Source organism: Mirounga leonina, unplaced genomic scaffold (assembly GCF_011800145.1).
Source record: "Mirounga leonina isolate KUSES-001 unplaced genomic scaffold, KU_Mleo_1.0 Mir_151, whole genome shotgun sequence".
In the NCBI taxonomy this organism is placed as follows: domain Eukaryota; kingdom Metazoa; phylum Chordata; class Mammalia; order Carnivora; family Phocidae; genus Mirounga; species Mirounga leonina.
This window is the reverse complement of record NW_023270377.1, coordinates 108,516,464-108,534,498: the sequence shown is the minus strand read 5'-3', so window position 1 is coordinate 108,534,498 and position 18,035 is coordinate 108,516,464. Positions and strand designations below refer to the sequence as shown.

At 37.4% G+C, this 18,035-nt stretch overlaps 1 protein-coding gene across 2 annotated transcripts in view; it reads right to left on the bottom strand.

The window, feature by feature from the left end:
• Nucleotides 1-16,895, bottom strand: part of UGGT1 (UDP-glucose glycoprotein glucosyltransferase 1) — a 114,791-nt gene extending 97,896 nt beyond the window's left edge. For both annotated transcript variants that reach the window (XM_035008298.1, XM_035008299.1), the window contains exons 1-4: nucleotides 16,645-16,895; nucleotides 11,407-11,542; nucleotides 6,780-6,862; nucleotides 4,181-4,311 (exon numbers count right to left, since the gene is read on the bottom strand). In XM_035008298.1, the coding sequence (XP_034864189.1) occupies nucleotides 4,181-4,311; nucleotides 6,780-6,862; nucleotides 11,407-11,542; nucleotides 16,645-16,702 (408 nt within the window). In that variant the 5' untranslated portion in view covers nucleotides 16,703-16,895. The remainder of the gene's footprint in view (nucleotides 1-4,180; nucleotides 4,312-6,779; nucleotides 6,863-11,406; nucleotides 11,543-16,644) is intronic.
• Nucleotides 16,896-18,035: the final 1,140 nt, after the last annotated feature.

Below are 18,035 nucleotides of genomic sequence, written 5' to 3'. Positions count from 1 at the left end.
AATTCAGAGAAAGTGACAATGAAGCTGGGCAAAGAAAGTTCAACATACAGAGACAGAGATGATACGAATTCCAAAACAAGGGACTAAAACAAACTATAGTAAGTTTTTAAGAAAACTTTCTTGAAATAAAAAATGATCTGAAACTCGGTATTAATAAGAACATAACTGGATACCTGAGAATACTGACCCAGAACAATCACTCTTCAATTTTTTCAAAGTCTTAATTCACTAGAATATAGTGTAAGCTATATTAAAGAAAAATTTAAAATCCTTCAGGCCTCTAGACAAAAAGACCAAGAGACTTTAAGGGAAAGAATATAAGATATCATCCAACTTTCTGCAAGATTTTATGCTAAAAGAAAATGAAATACGTTTTAGCCAAGGAAAGAAGATATACAGCAAGGACTTTGTATCTAACATATATAAACATGCAAAACTGAGGAAATATTGTTCCTATGAGCCCCTCTTGAGGAATCTACCAGTAAGCAAGACTCAGGAAAGCCAACTAACTAAAGACATGTAGCAAAAGGACTGGTTGTGAGCATTAAAGATATAAATTATTTATAGAACTAAGACTAAATGAGGGTTGAGGGGGAGAGTATAATACGAAACATCTATGCTCTAGGTAGAATATATTCATTTTTAAAAATGGGGATAACTAGGCCAAAGAAAAATTTTTAACTGTTTATAGAAAATGTAATTGTGGGGGCACCTGAAGTGGCTCAGTCAGTCTGACTTAAAAATTACTGCCACTTAAAAAAAAAAAAAGAAAAGAAAGAAAGAAAGAAAATGTAATTGTGGAAACGGTATGACTACTGTTATTAAGGTTACTGTGTATGTAACGTGGATAAAACAAACAAGTAAACCACAAGACAGTCTAATTCTATCATCCCTTACAACCTTGAGAACCAATATTCTCAGTGTGGAAGAAAAGACCTACAGATGTAACAAAGTAGTCCTGAATCTGAATTGGAAATATCAGTATGAACTCATGAAGTATTTCATCTTTGCATAGCTTTATATATTTTGCCTTTAGATATGCACATAGTCACCTCCTACCTCTGCCCATTTAAAAGGTCTAAGAACAAAGACCAACCCATTTGCAATGAGTATCCCTAATGCCTAGATAGTGCTCTTAAAATATCATTCCCACCAAAAGAAAACAAACAAATTTTAATGAACCTCCTAGAGAAAGAGCTGATCTCAAATCTAAGGTCAGAGATATACAAGATAAATCTGAAACTACTTACCATACCAGATAGCAAGGAAGCAATCAAAGACTACTTGCACTGCATCAAAAGAACTCAGTAGAAGACTCATATTTTGTTTTCTGAAGTTAGTACAAAGCTCAGCAATCAAAACAGATAGTACTTTCATAAGTAAAGACATACCAACCAATGGAGTAGAATAAAGAGCCCAGAAGTAAACCCTCATATATATGCTCAACTGATTTTCAACAAGGGTGCCAAGACCATTCAATAGAAAAAAGGACAGTCTCTCAACAAACGATACTGGGAAAATAGGTATCTACAGGCAAAAATGAAAATGGACTCTTACTCTATACCATATACAAAAATAAATTCAAAATGGATCAAAGACCTAACTTGAGAGCTAATATGGTAACCATAGAACTCTTAGAAGAAAATATAGGGGTAAAACTTCATGACATTGGATTTGGTAATGACTTCTTGGATATGACACCAAAAGCACAGGCAACAAAAGAAAAAACAGATAAAACAGACTTCATCAAAATTAAAAATTCTGTGTATCAATGGACACTATCAACAGTGAAAAGGCAACCTATAGAACATGAAAAAAATATTTGAAAAGTATATATCTGATAAATGATTACAACAACAAAACAACAAAAACAATCCACCTGAAAAATGGGTAAAGACAAATAATGGACCAATCTCCAAAGAAGATACACAGATAGCCAATAAACACATGACAAGATGCTCCACATCGCTGGTCATTACGGAAATGAAAATCAAAACCACAAGACACTACTTCCTACCCATGAGGACAGCCATTATCAAAACAAAGAAAATAACAAGTGTTGGGAAGTATGTGGAAAAAGTGAAATCCTGGTACATTACTGGTGGGAATGTAAAATGGTGCAGCTGCTGTGGAAAACAGTTTGGTAATTCCTTAAAATGTTAAACACAGAACTGCCACATGATCCATGAATTACACTCTTCTGTATACACCCAAAAAAACTGAAAACAGAGACTCAACCAGACAGTCATAAACCAATGTTCCAAGCAGCATTATTCACAATAGCCAAAGGAAGAAACAATCCAAATGCCCATCAACAGATGAATGGATAAATCAAATATGTTGTATACATCCAATGGAATATTATTCAATTATAAAAAGAAATTAAATTCTGATACATGCTACAACAAAGATGAACCTTAAAAACATCATGCTATGTGAAATTAAGCCAGACACAAAAGGACAAACACACTATGATTCCACTTAAATGAGGTATCTAAAATGGACAAACTCAGAGATAGAAAATAGAATTGTGGTTACCAAGCATGGGGGGGGAGGGGAGGGGGGATAGGAAGTTATTATTTGAGGAGTAGAAAGTTTCAGTTTGCAAGACAAAAGGAGTTCTAAAGATGAATGGTGGTGATGCTTGCACAACAGTAAGAATGTCCTGAATACCACTGAACTGTACACTTAAATTAATGGCCAAGACGATAAATCTTACTTTGTCTACATTTCCCACAATAAAAAAAGAGTTGAAACAAAAAACTAAATGGTTAAAGTAAAAGGATGCTAGTGAATCAAACTCATTCAAAAACCTGGTAAATAGCAGGAAAGAATCAATTATGTATTCTGCCTTCCCCATGTGAACAGTACCAGGTGAGGATATGTACAACAACAAAAAAAATGAGCGTCACCACTTCACAACCCCCAAAGAATTAATGGATTAACCATAGAGCGGTAATGACTGCTAAATCAAAAAGAGAAGAAAGACATTAGGTATCTCCTCATGAAACAGAGCACTACCTTTACACTTGCCAAAAGGATGAAACACAATTCTCATTGAGCCTCTGGATCAGCTGCCAATGTGCAGGAAACAGAGGACAGAAAATAAGTTGAACTGCATCCTGAGTATGTGGTCAACAAAATACAGACTGTGAAAAAATTTATTCAAGGAAAGGAAAGGGATAGAAGAACCTGTAAATTCAACGCCCCCCACCAAAAAAAATTATCAAAATTTTTGTAACTCAGCAAGACTAAACTATTGTGTGGAGATGCATTCTTAGGCAATATAATGATAAAGAAGTGCAGCAAGTCATTTTAAAAGAGGTTGATAAAGTAGTTCCTATTGGAGGGTGAAAGGTAGCTGTGATGAGAGCAGAGCACAAGAAGGGCGGACTGCCAAAGGGCCTGGCTAAGTTCTATTTCTTGACCTGAAAGAAAATTACAAGTGCTCCCTTTGCAAAAATTCATTACACTACATATTTCTTGTGAGTGGTTTTCTATGCCTGTTTTATTTTATAATAAAATAGCGGTTTTAAAACTAACATTTCTTTTACATCAAATATATGATCGGTGTATGCTCATCTTCGCTTCTCTCATCTTTTTTTTTTTATGGGAGTCTGTTCAACTCAAAATCCAACAAGATTCACACATTGCATTAAGTTGACATATACTTTAAGTCTCTCTTGAATTCTTCCTTCCCTCCTTTCTTTCCTTATAACATTTGTTGAAGGAATCAGATCATTTAAACTACAAATTTTCCTACATTCCAGATTTTCCTGTTACCCCTGTGATATTGCTTCGTATTTCCCATTCCCTGAATTTCCTGTGAACTGCTTTTAGATCTACAGGCTGTGATCAGATTCACGGTCAATTGGTTTAACACGACTATGCCTCCTACACTGTGTTGTATAAATGAAGTCTGGTAGTTTCATTTTTGTGTGGATATTCTTTTCTTCTTAAGTGAAAATAAGTGCAAATTATGGATTTTTACTAAAAAAAAAAAAACCTGTGATCTGAAGATTTAATGTCAGCTTTGCTTTCTATTTATAAAGAAATCCTCAGAAATTTCAATCAGAAAAGTTATAGCTCTGTAACACAATGCCAGGACAATCGCAATATATCCAATCATCACGTTATACAACCCCTAAAAAAAACTGTTATCTCTAAGCAGTGAACTTACCTGCTGGAAGGCTTGAATTGTAGCTGAATACGAATGAAGGGACAGACAAAATTTCAACAAATTCTGCTGTAGAGGTGACAGAAACTGAAATGCAGCTTCTAATATTGCATGATAATAGGAATAATCAGTACCTGTCAAAGAAGAACATTATCCAAAATAATTATGTACAACTAGACATATCCAAATAAGATAGTTCATAAAGTATAAAGCTACGTGTTACAGAGGCATATCGTGGCAAAATTTTACCACTATCCTATCTTGAACTGTTGTCAAATGCTTAGAATTCTCTAGAGTACAGGAAGTAATTGGACTCTTCCTCTCTTCTTCCCTTTGTTCACACTATTGCCTCTACCTGGACCGTAACTGTCCCACTTACCTGGATGACTAACTCCTACCTACCTCCACAAGAAGAATTCAGCTGTGACATCACCTACTCTGCAAAGTCACTCCCAATCCCTACCCCATGCCTCACTGGACCAAGTACATCTTTTCTTTGGTCCCATAATATTTTTCTCCTTACCTCTTTCATTTATCACATCATTTACTAAATTATTTACTCACTATCTACCTCTTCCCAAATAGTTTTTGAGCCCCCATAGGCAGAAGTTATAATGTATTTATCTTTGTATCCCCAGTGCCTACCATATGTTTGTTACCTACTCAAATAACCCAGCAAAACTGAGCAGTGTGATGAGGAAGTACAGAGTATTAAAGGATATTAACAAAATTGTAGTTTGGAAAGAAGCATTTAAAAATTGCAACAAACTATCTGAGGGGGAAAAAAATACACGTACCAGTATCAAAAAATCCCCAGGATATATTATTGAAGCGCAAGGTACAAAACAATGTACAGTTGACCCTTGAACAACCCAGGGTTTAGGGGCATCAACCGCCCCATGCAGTCAAAAATCCACGTATAACTTTGACTCCCCAAAAACTTAACTACTAATAGCCTACAGGTGACAGGAAGCAATACCGATAACATAAAAGTCAATTAACACACATTTTGTAGGTTATATGCAATTTTATACTGTATTCTTACAATAAAGTAAGCTAAAGAATATGTTATTAAGAAAATCATAAAGAGAAAATACATTTAAGTACTATACTGTGTTTACAGAAAAAAATCTGAGTATAAGTCGACCCATGAAGTTCAAACCCATGTTATTCAAGGGTCAACTGTATATAGCGAGCTATCTTTTTTACTGTAAGAAAGAATGAGAAATAAGAATACATATGATGTATTTGTTGTTAAAAAAAAAAAACCACTGAAGGCTAAACAAAATAATTTAAATAGTTATAAAAAGCAGGGAAGAAACAGGAGCGGGGACAGGGAGAGAACAAGATTTTTCTGTATAAGCATTTTATAAGCTTGACTAGTAAATCATATATTATGTATCAAAAAAAGTTTTTAAGGAATATAACTAACGTTTTGAAAAGCAAAATACAAAAGATTCTATATGCCTTAGCATCTTCTAAGTAGAAAAAGACATCAGAAAGAAATACTTAAAATGTTGCCAGAATGTTAATGGTCAATACCTTTGGGTGGTGAGACAATGAATAACATTTCAAATAAAATATTTAACATATTTTTATGATCACTTCCAAGAATTCATACCCCCAACTTTAACCAAGAACATATTATCATTTATATTGAGGAAATTTCATTTCAAATGTCAGAGTTCAAATTTCATTATAAGACCCACTTCGATAAATTTGTTTTATGAAATTGTATACTAAAAGTAAAATGATTTTTTTCGATAACACAAACAATTCCAGTTGACTCTAAATTATGTAACTCAAACTACAGATGTTTGCTCAAACCTTTATGTACTAATATCACAAAAAAATTCAGACTTGACTTTTAAAATTTGTATTATTTTTAATAAAAATCAAAAAGTTAAAAAACAATTCAGTTAAATATTAATAGCAGTCACATTGTTTTCACACATTTGCTCTTCAACAAGGCCTGTCAATGTAACATTCAAGGTTTTAGCTACCTGTGTATCCACATCTTTGACTAGTTATGTTTATACTACAAACAGCTACAAAGCTTACACTGAACTAGAAAGTGGGAATGCACATTATAAACTGTAAACAAGTGATACAGTTGACATTGTCATTCATATGATACCTTGACACTCAAGTTGTGGGTGGCTGGCAGGCATAACGGGAAACATTTTGGATGGCACTAATAAACGATACCGAACCTAACATAACAGATGAGTTGTGTAATTAGTTCATAACAAAAGAAAAAGGGAATAAAATCAATGGTAATTAAGTTAATACTTAATACTAAGTAATTTTAAATGAATTTGACTTCTACAAAATATGCACATAGCACTTCTAATAAAACAACACAAAAGAACAAAAACAAGGCGGGGGGGAAGAAATCAAAGGCAGTACTTATAGCCAAAGTTATAAACTGCTTCAAAAGTATTAGTTTGTGTTGGCTCTGCTGGCTACCATCACAACTCTAGTCATTAAAGATAAAAACATTTTCCATTAATTGCCATGCCACAAATACTGTGAAAGAGACCATTTTTTTCTAATATTTTCCCAGATACCAAAGTCAAAGAAGCATTTGCTTCAATTTTACCGTGATGATCGGATGATCCAATATTTTGACTGGCTTCTACAAAATTCCAAAATTTCTCTTGACTGTCTTCTGCTAAAAACTCACTGGGAGAAAAGGGGGGAAATATCAGAAATAAAACAACTTAATAAAATCTTCTAATATAAGCTACATTACTAAAGAAGAGTAAAAATAGATTTTTAAGCTTCCAAATGTCCAGAGTTTGGCTTTTATAATATATATTATACACAAGCATGTATAATATATATTCTAATGATAAGCAAGTCTTATTAGCTTATTGGCTATTAATAACTAATTACCTTAGTAGCTTATTCACTTATTCATATTAATAGCCTAATAGGTATTCCATAAGAAACCTGGAATAATAATGTAACAAGAGGGAAGTCCCAATATAAATAAAGCTTATGAAACCCCATTTTGTGAAAATGCTTTTGGTAGTAGAAGTAGAATTAAGAACTGATAATTCTGGTACTAGTTCTGCTCACTTATTTTCTGAAAGAACTTTCAAAGAACAAAAAATATGTTTTGCCTAAGGTTCTCCCAAGGAAACCGTGAACCCTAAAAAAATTTCTAGGAGACTAAAGGAAGCATGTTGTAATCTTTTAACATCCATAAATCCAAATTTTCAAGATCACCAAATTTCAGTTTAATAAAATAAGTTCTTAGAACTTAACGCCACCTTAATTTTTTCTTGACTTTACGGATCTAAATAATGGCCGTTCTAAATTTCCCTTCATTCCAGAGTCTAAAATCCCTAAAAGAAAATGTGTGTATTGATTGAATGATTCATGTAAATTGGTTATCTTCTCCTCTGAGACAAAATACTAATGTAGTGGTGATCTTTCACTGTCTTAAAGCAAACTACAGATCTGGATCTCAGCTTACCTAGCCAAAGGAAGACTTTCCCATTACTTGTCAACACTGGGGTGTACAACTCTCACTCTACTCCACAGCTAGACACAGAAATATGGGAAAAATAAGAAACATTTCCTGGTAATACAGCCTCTCTAAAAACAGGTTTCTGAAAATACCCATTATCACAATGTATTAAATTATTTAGTACCTCCTTGAATGTGGCATTCTTCTAGGCTTTCTAGTAACTAGTACAGACATCATACCAACCCTATAATAGCTTATGATCAAGAAAACAGATACTGGGGCACCTGGGTGGCTCAGTTGGTTAAGCGACTGCCTTCGGCTCAGGTCATGATCCTGGAGTCCCAGGATCGAGTCCCGCATTGGGCTCCCTGCTCGGCAGGGAGTCTGCTTCTCCCTCTGACCCTCCTCCCTCTCATGCTCTCTGTCTCTCATTCTCTCTCTCTCAAATAAATAAATAAAATCTTAAAAAAAAAAAAAATTAAAAAAAAAAGAAAACAGATACTAAGACAAATAGATTATGATATGCAAATAAACGCTAAATTCATGAATTAAAGCTGCATTCACAAGATAAGCTTGTGGAAGAGGGGGAAGGGATAATACACTCAAAGGTTGTAATGGTGAAAACGAGGATTCACTGAAGCTAAGACCTTCCTGTAAAGGTCATCTCCAAATAAATATATGCTCCTCATATAATTACAGGAAAATTTGAAGTATATTGTCTTCTTCATTCCCACTGCATAAATAAGTCTTACAACATCTAAGTTTCAAACAGTCTTAAGAAAATTATTGACTAGATCCACTGAACTAATCCAAGGAAGGTAAGAACAATACAAGACAATATTAAAAGGAATGCTGCCATTTGTTTACAGTATAATTTTTGTTTGCTTTTCATTTTAAATTGTTTTTAGCTTCTTATTCTTATTCCATGAGTACAACATCTACAGTTTTTCGGATGAAATTATATGATGTCTAGGATTTGTTTTAAAATATTCCAGCAGGATAAGGGAGGAGGGTGGTGGTAGTTATGGGTTACTGGACTTGAGTTGATAATTGCCAAAACTGAGTGACAGGTAGAGGGAAAGCACATTATATGTACCATTCTCTCCACTTACAAATGTTTTGAAAGATCACAATAAAAAGTTTTTAGTCTATGACAGAAGAAAAAAAAACATAAACAACCTGAACGTCCACCAGATAGCATAAATCTGGTAACAAACTTGTTTTCTAGATTTCCAAAGTTATTGTTGGAGATCAGAATTGGTCTTCCTTCCATAAAGAACTAGTAAGGGAAGGGAAATGAATATTTAAGGAGGGCTTACTATGCAACAGCCACTATGCTTGGTATATTCACCCACGCCCTTAAATCCTCACAGCCACCCTGATTTATAACCATTTTTAGAATGAAGAAACTGTAACTCAGAGAGGTTACTGATTTGCTTAAGCACAGAGTTAGCAAATGAAAAATCTGGAATGCAAAATCAAATCTATTTGATTTATATCTCTATCATTCTGCATTCTTGGGCCACTATAGTATCTAGTACTCAATAAATGATTATTGGTTTCCATTTTAACAACAGTAGCTTTATTTATACAAGATTTCTGTTAGTAACTACGGCTGTTCAAAACATATTCAGTGTTCTACTTCAATTAAATATATATCACTTCATGAACAACCAGAAAGCTACAACTGCTTCATTAGGATCAGGCCTAATCTAAAAATATACATGGGAATATTTTTAGTCCCTAAGGGCTAGATACAGGGAAGGTAAAGTATCTGTGGTAGCTGCATGCCTCAATGTGTAGAGATATATTCTGTCCCCTCACCCTCACTCAGATGGACAATGCTGTGATCTGCCATCCATGTCTGCCATGGACCTGGAGGGAAGAATAGTGGCCTCAGCTACTTCTGTAGGGAAATATCAAGGATTTCTAATATGCGCAACTTATTTCTGAGTTGCCTAGACTGCCATTACCCTGGCAAAATGTCTGCAAATAGCCACAGAAGAGGACTAAAAATAGTCAACCAAAATGGCAAATGGCCAGGAAATCATGAAAAGGGGCAATGTTTGTGAAAGGAAAAGTTGGTGGAGGAAGCAGTATGTATTATTCACTTCACAGAGATCAAAGAAACTGAAAAAAATGGGTTAATTAAGGCTGACAGTTTTAACATGCTTTTTCAAAAGTCCCATAAGTATATGCCATAAAAATCTTAAGACAATGTACAAAACAAAAAATTAGTGTGAGAGTAACTGAGTAGAACTCAGTAAAGAATGTCAAGCGAAGTATTATAAAACATGTTACAGTTTAATTGCACAAAATTATTTAAAAAATATAGTAAACCTCAAACACTTAGATTTACACCAGACAAATCAGCCAAAATAAGGTGGGGTGGTGGGAAGGTCAGCTAATAGAGGCAGCATAGATCTCAACCTTCGGTCACTTCACTTTTATAAGTGCCCTCTCTATCTAATAAAGTTCTGACACTGGAAGAGCTCAAACCATTTATCAAATTATAACACTGCTATGAAATAAATGCAGTAGGAATTTTTTCTTTTGGCCATTTTATTGTTGAGAAAAGGGAGGCACAGAGGAGCGATACAAGGTTAAGTCTAATCAAAAGAAAGTCCATGAGGCTCCTCAGCAAGCTAAAATCAGATCCTAAAAGTCCCACTTTCCCACTAGTCTTCTTATCAATACCAAATGAAGCTGTTTCCTTAGGAGATGCAACTATTCATAAACACAATCACCACAACAAAAACTCTTCATTCACATTTTTCTAGGGATGAAGGAGGAAATATCAGAAGACAAAATTCTAAGTTGAAGAGTACAAAGACAGACCAAGGTTAACTGAAGTAATGCAACAGTTCAAATTTCTAGCACTATCAAATTCTGAGATTTACCAACTGCTTGCCATTCAATCTACCTAAATTTATGTTTTAGGAGATTCTCTACAAGTCCTAGCTATATATTATTTCAGATACAATAAAAATAAGTTTCCCTCTATAAACAAAAAACTGACTAAAAGAGAGGTATCTGGTTATTTATATTATAAACACTAACTAAAAAATACACTTGGAATACAAAATTTCCCAAGAAATCATTGACTATATTGTATTTTATAGATTTTAAGACACTGTCAATTTTAAGACATATCATTTTTATGAAACACTAAAAAGGAAAATGTTACTGATTTTAACTGTAAGATAACATCTTGATTGTATTAAAATGCATCTTAATTTTGGAGATGTTAAAATGTGGAACATGTAAATCTTAGATAAAATCTAGCCTTGTCCTCGGACTCCCCTCTGCGTTCTTGTATCTCAAGATCTTCTTCCAACTTCTTAGAAGGAGCAGGCCCTCTTTCCCCCCATCTTGCCAAACTCTCTTCTTTCTCTTTTATTAAACATCTCTTAAAACCTTTTTCAAATAAATAGAAAAATTCCTTTAAGTACAACTTTCTCTTCCTTTATTACCACATGTACACCTTTCTTGGAAGATAGTTTAACCAGTTCAATATATTTGTCCAAAGAAGTCCCTAAGTATCTCTATGAATCAATATTATCCTATCCTACTGACAGATTCTGTGGTTCTAACAGCCTCTGACTAGCACACAGCACAATGCACACTGAAAGAGGCGCTGACTAAATGCATGTGATGATAATCTCGCTGCCTAAAAAAGCTCCTGAATACTCACTAGCAGATCCCACATTTTTACTCAAACACATTAAAGGAAAAAAAGATGTCTTCTTACCTGACTTCTAACAACAACGGAGTGGAAAACCATTTTGTCGTAAGAGAGGTTGTAATGGCTTTTGAATCTGCCTTTACTGAGGAAAACAGCCATAGTCCAGTGAATATAATCAGAAGTCCCATTTTATAGCAAACCCCTAAAAAGGGAAAAAAAAAAAGAAAAAGGTTTTGCTACAAAGAAATGTTTAAACCTGAGTCTTGATACTTAGAGACACAAAATAACATGAAAATTACAGAAATGGAAATGCTTCTAAAATTTAACAGCACCTACTATCGCCATGGTTTCAACTTGCTGAGTGACTGATACATAATTAAAGGAGTATAGATCATACACTCTTTCCTACAAAGATTCCATTTCATTTCCTGGGGCGCCTATACTATGCACAGGTATAAAAGTCAGTTGGTGGCACAGCAGGTTGCACACAAAGTTTACGAAGCATGACAGTAAACAAAGCTGAGGCAGATGAAAATGTAAATGATGGGTATTAAATGGTGTCCTCCCAAAAGTCCTAACCCAGCACCTCGAAATATGAACTTATTTGGAAACAGGGTCTTAACAGAGGTAATCTAGTTAAAATGAGGTCATTAGGGTGGGCCCTAATCCAGTAAGACTGGTGTTACAAAAGAAGGAAAATGTGGACAGAGAGACAGGCATGCAGTGGGAACACCATGTGAATAGACACAGGGAGAATGCCAGGAAAGACGGAGGCAGACACTGGAACTATACTGCAAACCACAGAACTCCTAGGGCTAGCAGATGCTGGAAGAGGCAAAGAAAGACTCCCTACAGATTCCAGAGGGAACATGATCCTGTGACACCTTGATTTAGAATGTCTGGCCTCCAAAACTGGAAGAAAAGAAACTGTCATTGCTCTAAGCCACACAATTTGATACTTTGTTACCACAGCCCCAGGGAGCTAACCAATGGGTCTTGAATATAAATGCAAATAGCAAATACCAGTTCTGAATGAAGAATGTTAGAACTCAATGGGTCCCTATCTACAAAATAAAGAAGTTGGGGTCACTGGTAAATTGGCATGGCCATCGAATGCAGGCCTCCTGAACTCCCAGCAGCAACCTCCTCAAGCACAGTGAGGTGTCCAGATCATTTCAGAAAAAGGCCTCCAGCTGCAGGTTTCTTTGGCCTGATTTTTCACCTCAGAAGACTGCCTCATAGAACCCTAATCAGACTTCCCCCAGGCTATCTTAAGTCAGTATCTAAGTTCCACCCATTTGAATGGGAACCCAAAGAGGACCTGAATATGTGGGAAACACCAAAACAAAGTTGTGCTTCTGCATACTAATGTCTGGTAAGGCTCACCCCAGACTCACCCCAATTCCTTGAGATACTGGTTAGAAAAGCTATTGTTTGGAGGACCAGTCAGTACCCTCTTTTTACAAAAAGCATTAACATTTGTGCCAATATCCTGCTTCATATAACACACAGTATCTCTAAAAAACAAATGGTCAAAAGCAAAATAAATTAAACCAAATAGAAAAGTTACTTTAGTCCAGGCATTGCCAGCTTAACTGATTGATTTAATTGGCTAATTAATATTAATATCCCATTTATAAATAAGCATGTATAAATAAATAAATAAGTAAATAACCAACATTTGAAAAGACTAGGGCTAACCAACTAGACCCCTGACACTGAAACCCGATAGCAGTGATTTCTGGCTGGGGTGGGAGGTGGGGGGTGGGGAGGGTGGCTCTTTCAGAGTGAAGCAAAAGTTACTGACATTTCCTACAGAGGGGCAAGCAAGGACCGAAACTTTTACATATAACTTCAGACCACTCCAGAACTCTTAGACACCCTCCCCTACAGGCCCCTGAACTATAGCCTCAGAAACCTGCTCTGCATGATAGAAAAACTTGGTGAGCGAAAAGAGAGAACCTTTCAGAGTCAGGGACTTCTGATAAATTACTGCGTTTGCTACTTACTAGCAGTTTAACCATAAGCAAGTTCCCTAGTAACTTCTCTGGCCCTTGGTCTCTCAGACTCTGAAATAGGAGTACCACTATGTGCCACACCAGGACACTATGAGAATGAAAAAGCAACATGAAAATTGCCACACCAGGACACTGAGAATGAAAAAGCAACATGAAAATATAGAATTAATTGTTCTAATAAAAGACATTCTCATAAGAAACCACCTTCTAAATTACAGAATAATAATGCATCATCGTTATTACATGGGCTCAAAAAAATGTCTTGGAAATACATTTTCTGTGGTTAGGGAAAAAAAATCCTCCCCAAAAGTCACGAAACTTCTAAACTGGAGACAGAATATATGAACTATGTTCAAGCAGTACTGCACTACAGCTCTGTTTACAATTTGCCCTGAAGGGGCCTAGACATATAATCCCAAAAGTGGTAATTCTGGACTGGAAACTGGACACCACTGCCAGTAACCCCAAGCAGGCTGCATGCATAGAGTGGGGAACAGGGAGTGACAAGAGGTCCCCCAGGAAACATGAGCATTACTGAGCAATTGCTCTGGGCCAAGCATGGTGTCAGGTACTTTGCATATACCATGATATCTAGTCCTTCCACACAACTATCCAGGAGAAGTGTGGCAGCCATATCTACTTTGTTCATCACAGCAAATAGCACAGTACCTGGCAAACAGCAGATATTCTATAACTATATGGCATAATGGCTGAAACACTATCACTCTCACTTTAAAAATAAGAAAATGGAAGCTCAGAGAGGCTGAGGAACTTGCCTGACTAATAAATAGCAATGCTTGGAACCCACATCTGCCTGTTTTTAAGTTCCACAATACTATGCTATCCCCCTGGTTGTCTGGTTTGGAAGGATAAGAATTCATACTGTGCTGACCCTGACTGAGCAAAGAGCTTTCTTGTGAGAACCAAGGCAAGTCCAGGGACTTCCTAGGGGCAGAGTCCTTGGGATATAGATGACTGAGGAAGGCACAGATTCAACATGAAACCAAGCATGACAGCCTGAAGTTGGGACCAAAGTGAATTGACCAACTAGCCTGACAGATCTGTATTCAGGCTCGCTTCGGGGACAGAATGTGAGCTCCTCAAGAGCAGGGAGTTTTGTCTGTCCCGGCCATATGCTTAGCATAATGCCTGGAACACAGGAGGTGCTCCAAATGAAATAAACAAATACATGCTTCATTCATTAAGGGAAGAATGAAAGCAAAGAGAAAGAAAGGAGTGTGACACCAAGAGGAAAGATGCTACAAAAAGCCTAGGACTTAAGAAGGGTTAAAATGAAAACTATGCACCAAGACTCACCCAGAGATCCCCTTGAACTATTTTAAAAGAGAGAGAGAGTTCTTGGGGCAAGGTGTAGCACCACTGGAGATGACAGAGAAAAGTGGACATTAAAGAAGAGCTTTCCTACCTAGACCCCACATCCTTGATGCCACAGGCTAAACTACAGGAAAAGACTGTTTTAGAGAAGAAGTAAGAACTTCACTGAAGTGGCCATTTGTTTCAGAATGTCTTCATTTTATGAGAATCTTATCACTCTGATCCTAGTGGTCCTTAAATGTTGTAATTTAAGTAAATATGAATACTGTGAGAAATAATAGCTGTCAGAATCTACAATGTGGCATTGCATGATCATAGGCACAATGCTTGCGGCATGGTGGGTAAATTAAAAACATTCTGTAAGTCCTAGGCCCAAATGTATTATCTGTAAGATCTAGTCTGTGGCCCATTTTCCTTAGTTTAAATTAATGACTATCTCCTATTCATTGATCTACAGTAAGATATTGGAAATATTAATAAAAATTGTATTATGCCAAAACACTTTTCACTTTTTGGAAAACAGAAGAGGCATAAAATTCTAAATCACCAACTCCTTCTTTTTCCATTTCTAAACTGAAGATAATAGCTGACAAACTCTTAAAAAACCAACTTGCACCCTGCAAGTTTACAGCCATCTGAGCTTCCACATACAGAACAGTGAGGAAAAATATTAGGAAGGACCCTTCCTGAGAAATAAATTTACTTCCCAAATAATTAAACTTAATATGCATTTATACCTATTAGCAAGTCCATTTGCTGTGAGCCACATAAATCTAAATTTTTATAATAGTAGTTACTACACATCTGATATGAAAATGATCACAGGTAACTGAGGGAAGACCTAACAGAATTTTCTACATAGTTCAAGTTCTTCCCCTCAAGTTAAACGTGGGCTATAAAGTTGTCATGCTACTGTACTAAGCAATGTTTATTTCCTTTATTAAAATGAGTGTCGGGGCACCTAGGTGGTTCAGTGGTCAAGCTCAGACTCTTGATTTCCCCTCAGGTCATGATCTCAGGGTCGACAGATCAAGCCTCCCCCCCCTTCAGGCTCAGCACAGAACCTGCTTGAGATTCTCTTTCCCTCTCCCTTTGCCCCTCCCCCTACTCTGTCTGTAAAAATAAATAAAATCTTTTAAAAAAAAGTATCAACTAAGTTTATCAAAAGCAAGCCAAGTGGAAAAGCTACAATCATCCCAAATTTTGTGGTGTTAAGTAACTATTTTAAGTGTCTTCAAATATCACACTAAAACTGGCTGGCAAGTGCACAATGAATGTTTCCAAGATAGTGTAACACAGTAAGGTATAAGACCTCCGGACTTCAAATGAACAAAATATGCTAGTCCTCAAATCTGGCAAGAAATGCAAAACAATCTAGTGATTTTGGCCAACGAAGAATAGTTCACATCCATAACTTATTGGCGATGTACGCAGATTTTATTCTTCTGGCAGGTCCCACAAAAAGTGAAACCGGATCATCCGATCTTATCCAGCCAACAGATCCTCGTATTTAAATGAAAACGGCAACCAATATGCATCACGCGAATTCATTTTAGGGAAAATAGAAATCTATAAAAAGATCACGTCGTTCTCCAATCAGAGTCCTGCAAACTGCTGGTTCTCAATCTACTTAGGGTCAGGTTTGGTCTAAATTCAGGTTAGGGCAGTTCCCCCACCTCCTCTGCACTTGGGCACACGGGTCTCAAAGCTCTTCAATGAAGGCTCAAGACCGCTAAAGAGAGCCCGCGGCCACTCTCGCTGAAGCGATACCTTGCCCAGAAGACCACTGAGGGCAACTTGCGGGACTCGCATATAGGGACAGGACTGGGGCACGGAAGGGGAAACTGAGTCAGGGAAGAAGCGGAAGCTCAAGGTGACCGGGGCACGGGGTCGCCTCGCGTCCCAGACCCTCTGCCCGTCCACGAGACCTCCCCACGCCACGCCAGGGTACCTGTCAACGGCCGCGCAGCCGCGACACACGCGCCGCCCGCGTCCCCCTTCCTGCCCATGCTGGGACCGCGCTTCGTCCGCGACGATGCCAGCGAGAACGCTGGGGCGGGGCGGGGCGGTGACGGTGGCGGCAGCGGCTGCGCCAGTGAGCGGCCGACACGCGCCTTTCCCGCGGCTCCCCTCACAAGCCGGTCTCGCAGAGCAATAGCCCAACTACCTACAGCCTTTTACTTCCGCTTCCTAATGGCGAGGGCCGGAGGACTTCCGGCTGCCGAGTCGCGGTCGGGGCAGCGTAGAGCGTCGCATGGTCGCCATCTTGTATCGGAGGAAGGCCCAACTTCCGTCTTTGGTCGCGCTGTGTAGTGTAGTTGGGGAGGACGGCACCTTTAAAGTCTAGGAAATGGGACTAGGACTGACCGCTGAGACCGAAAAACCGTACCAGGTGATGAAGCCGCCTGCGGGTTTCAGCCTCCTTTCCGACTTGGACTGTGGGGCACTTCGGAGTGTACTTCCTTAAACCCTTACATTAAAAGCATTGCTGTACAAGGGGACAAAATTGCTTAATGTTCTGAGCATCTTGGACTTTATCTTAGCCCCTAAATTTTGGGGAAAGGGAGACCTTAAATCTTATGAGACGAGGGACGCCTGGGTGGCTCAGTCGTTAAAGCGTCTGCCTTCGGCTCAAGTCATGATCCCAGCGTCCTGGGATCGAGTCCCCCATAGGGCTCCTTGCTCAGTAAGGAGCCTGCTTCTCCCTCTCCCTCTGCTTGCTCCCCCTGCTTGTGCGCGCTCTCTCTCTGACAAATAAATAAATCTTTAAAAAAAAATTATGAGCTGATTTTAGCTTATACTGGCAGCGACAACTTCTGTGCAAAGACTACTCTGTCCTTGATTTTTTTTTTTTTGGCAAATATAAAACACTATGCAAAATTGTTTCAGAATATGTGACACAGGGCAGATCATTTTACCCACCCACAAATGAATACCTCTTTGGAGTATATATTTTTAATTAAGTCAAAGTGAACTAAAACCCAAAATACATTGAAAGTACTTTTTTAAGTACTTTACACTTTTTAGTGTAAAAGTTTGACAGACTTTTGGTTATATGACATACACAGTCCTACCCCTGAGAATGCCAGAACAAGGACTAAAAACACTTTTCTTAATCGAATAGCTGTATGTCTACACTGTGCTGGAGAACTGTAGCTATTAGGTTTTCTGTTCTTTGCTGGAACATAAGGAGTTAAAATATGGAATGGAAATGAGTGTTTTAAAATTCATTTCTTGAGGGAGCTTTTGTGCCAGTAGCTTTCCATTGTGTTTTCTACTCCTCTTTAAATCACTTCAGGTGATGTTCTGTAAAAAAGGGAGTTGTTTTTTAATTCACCACAT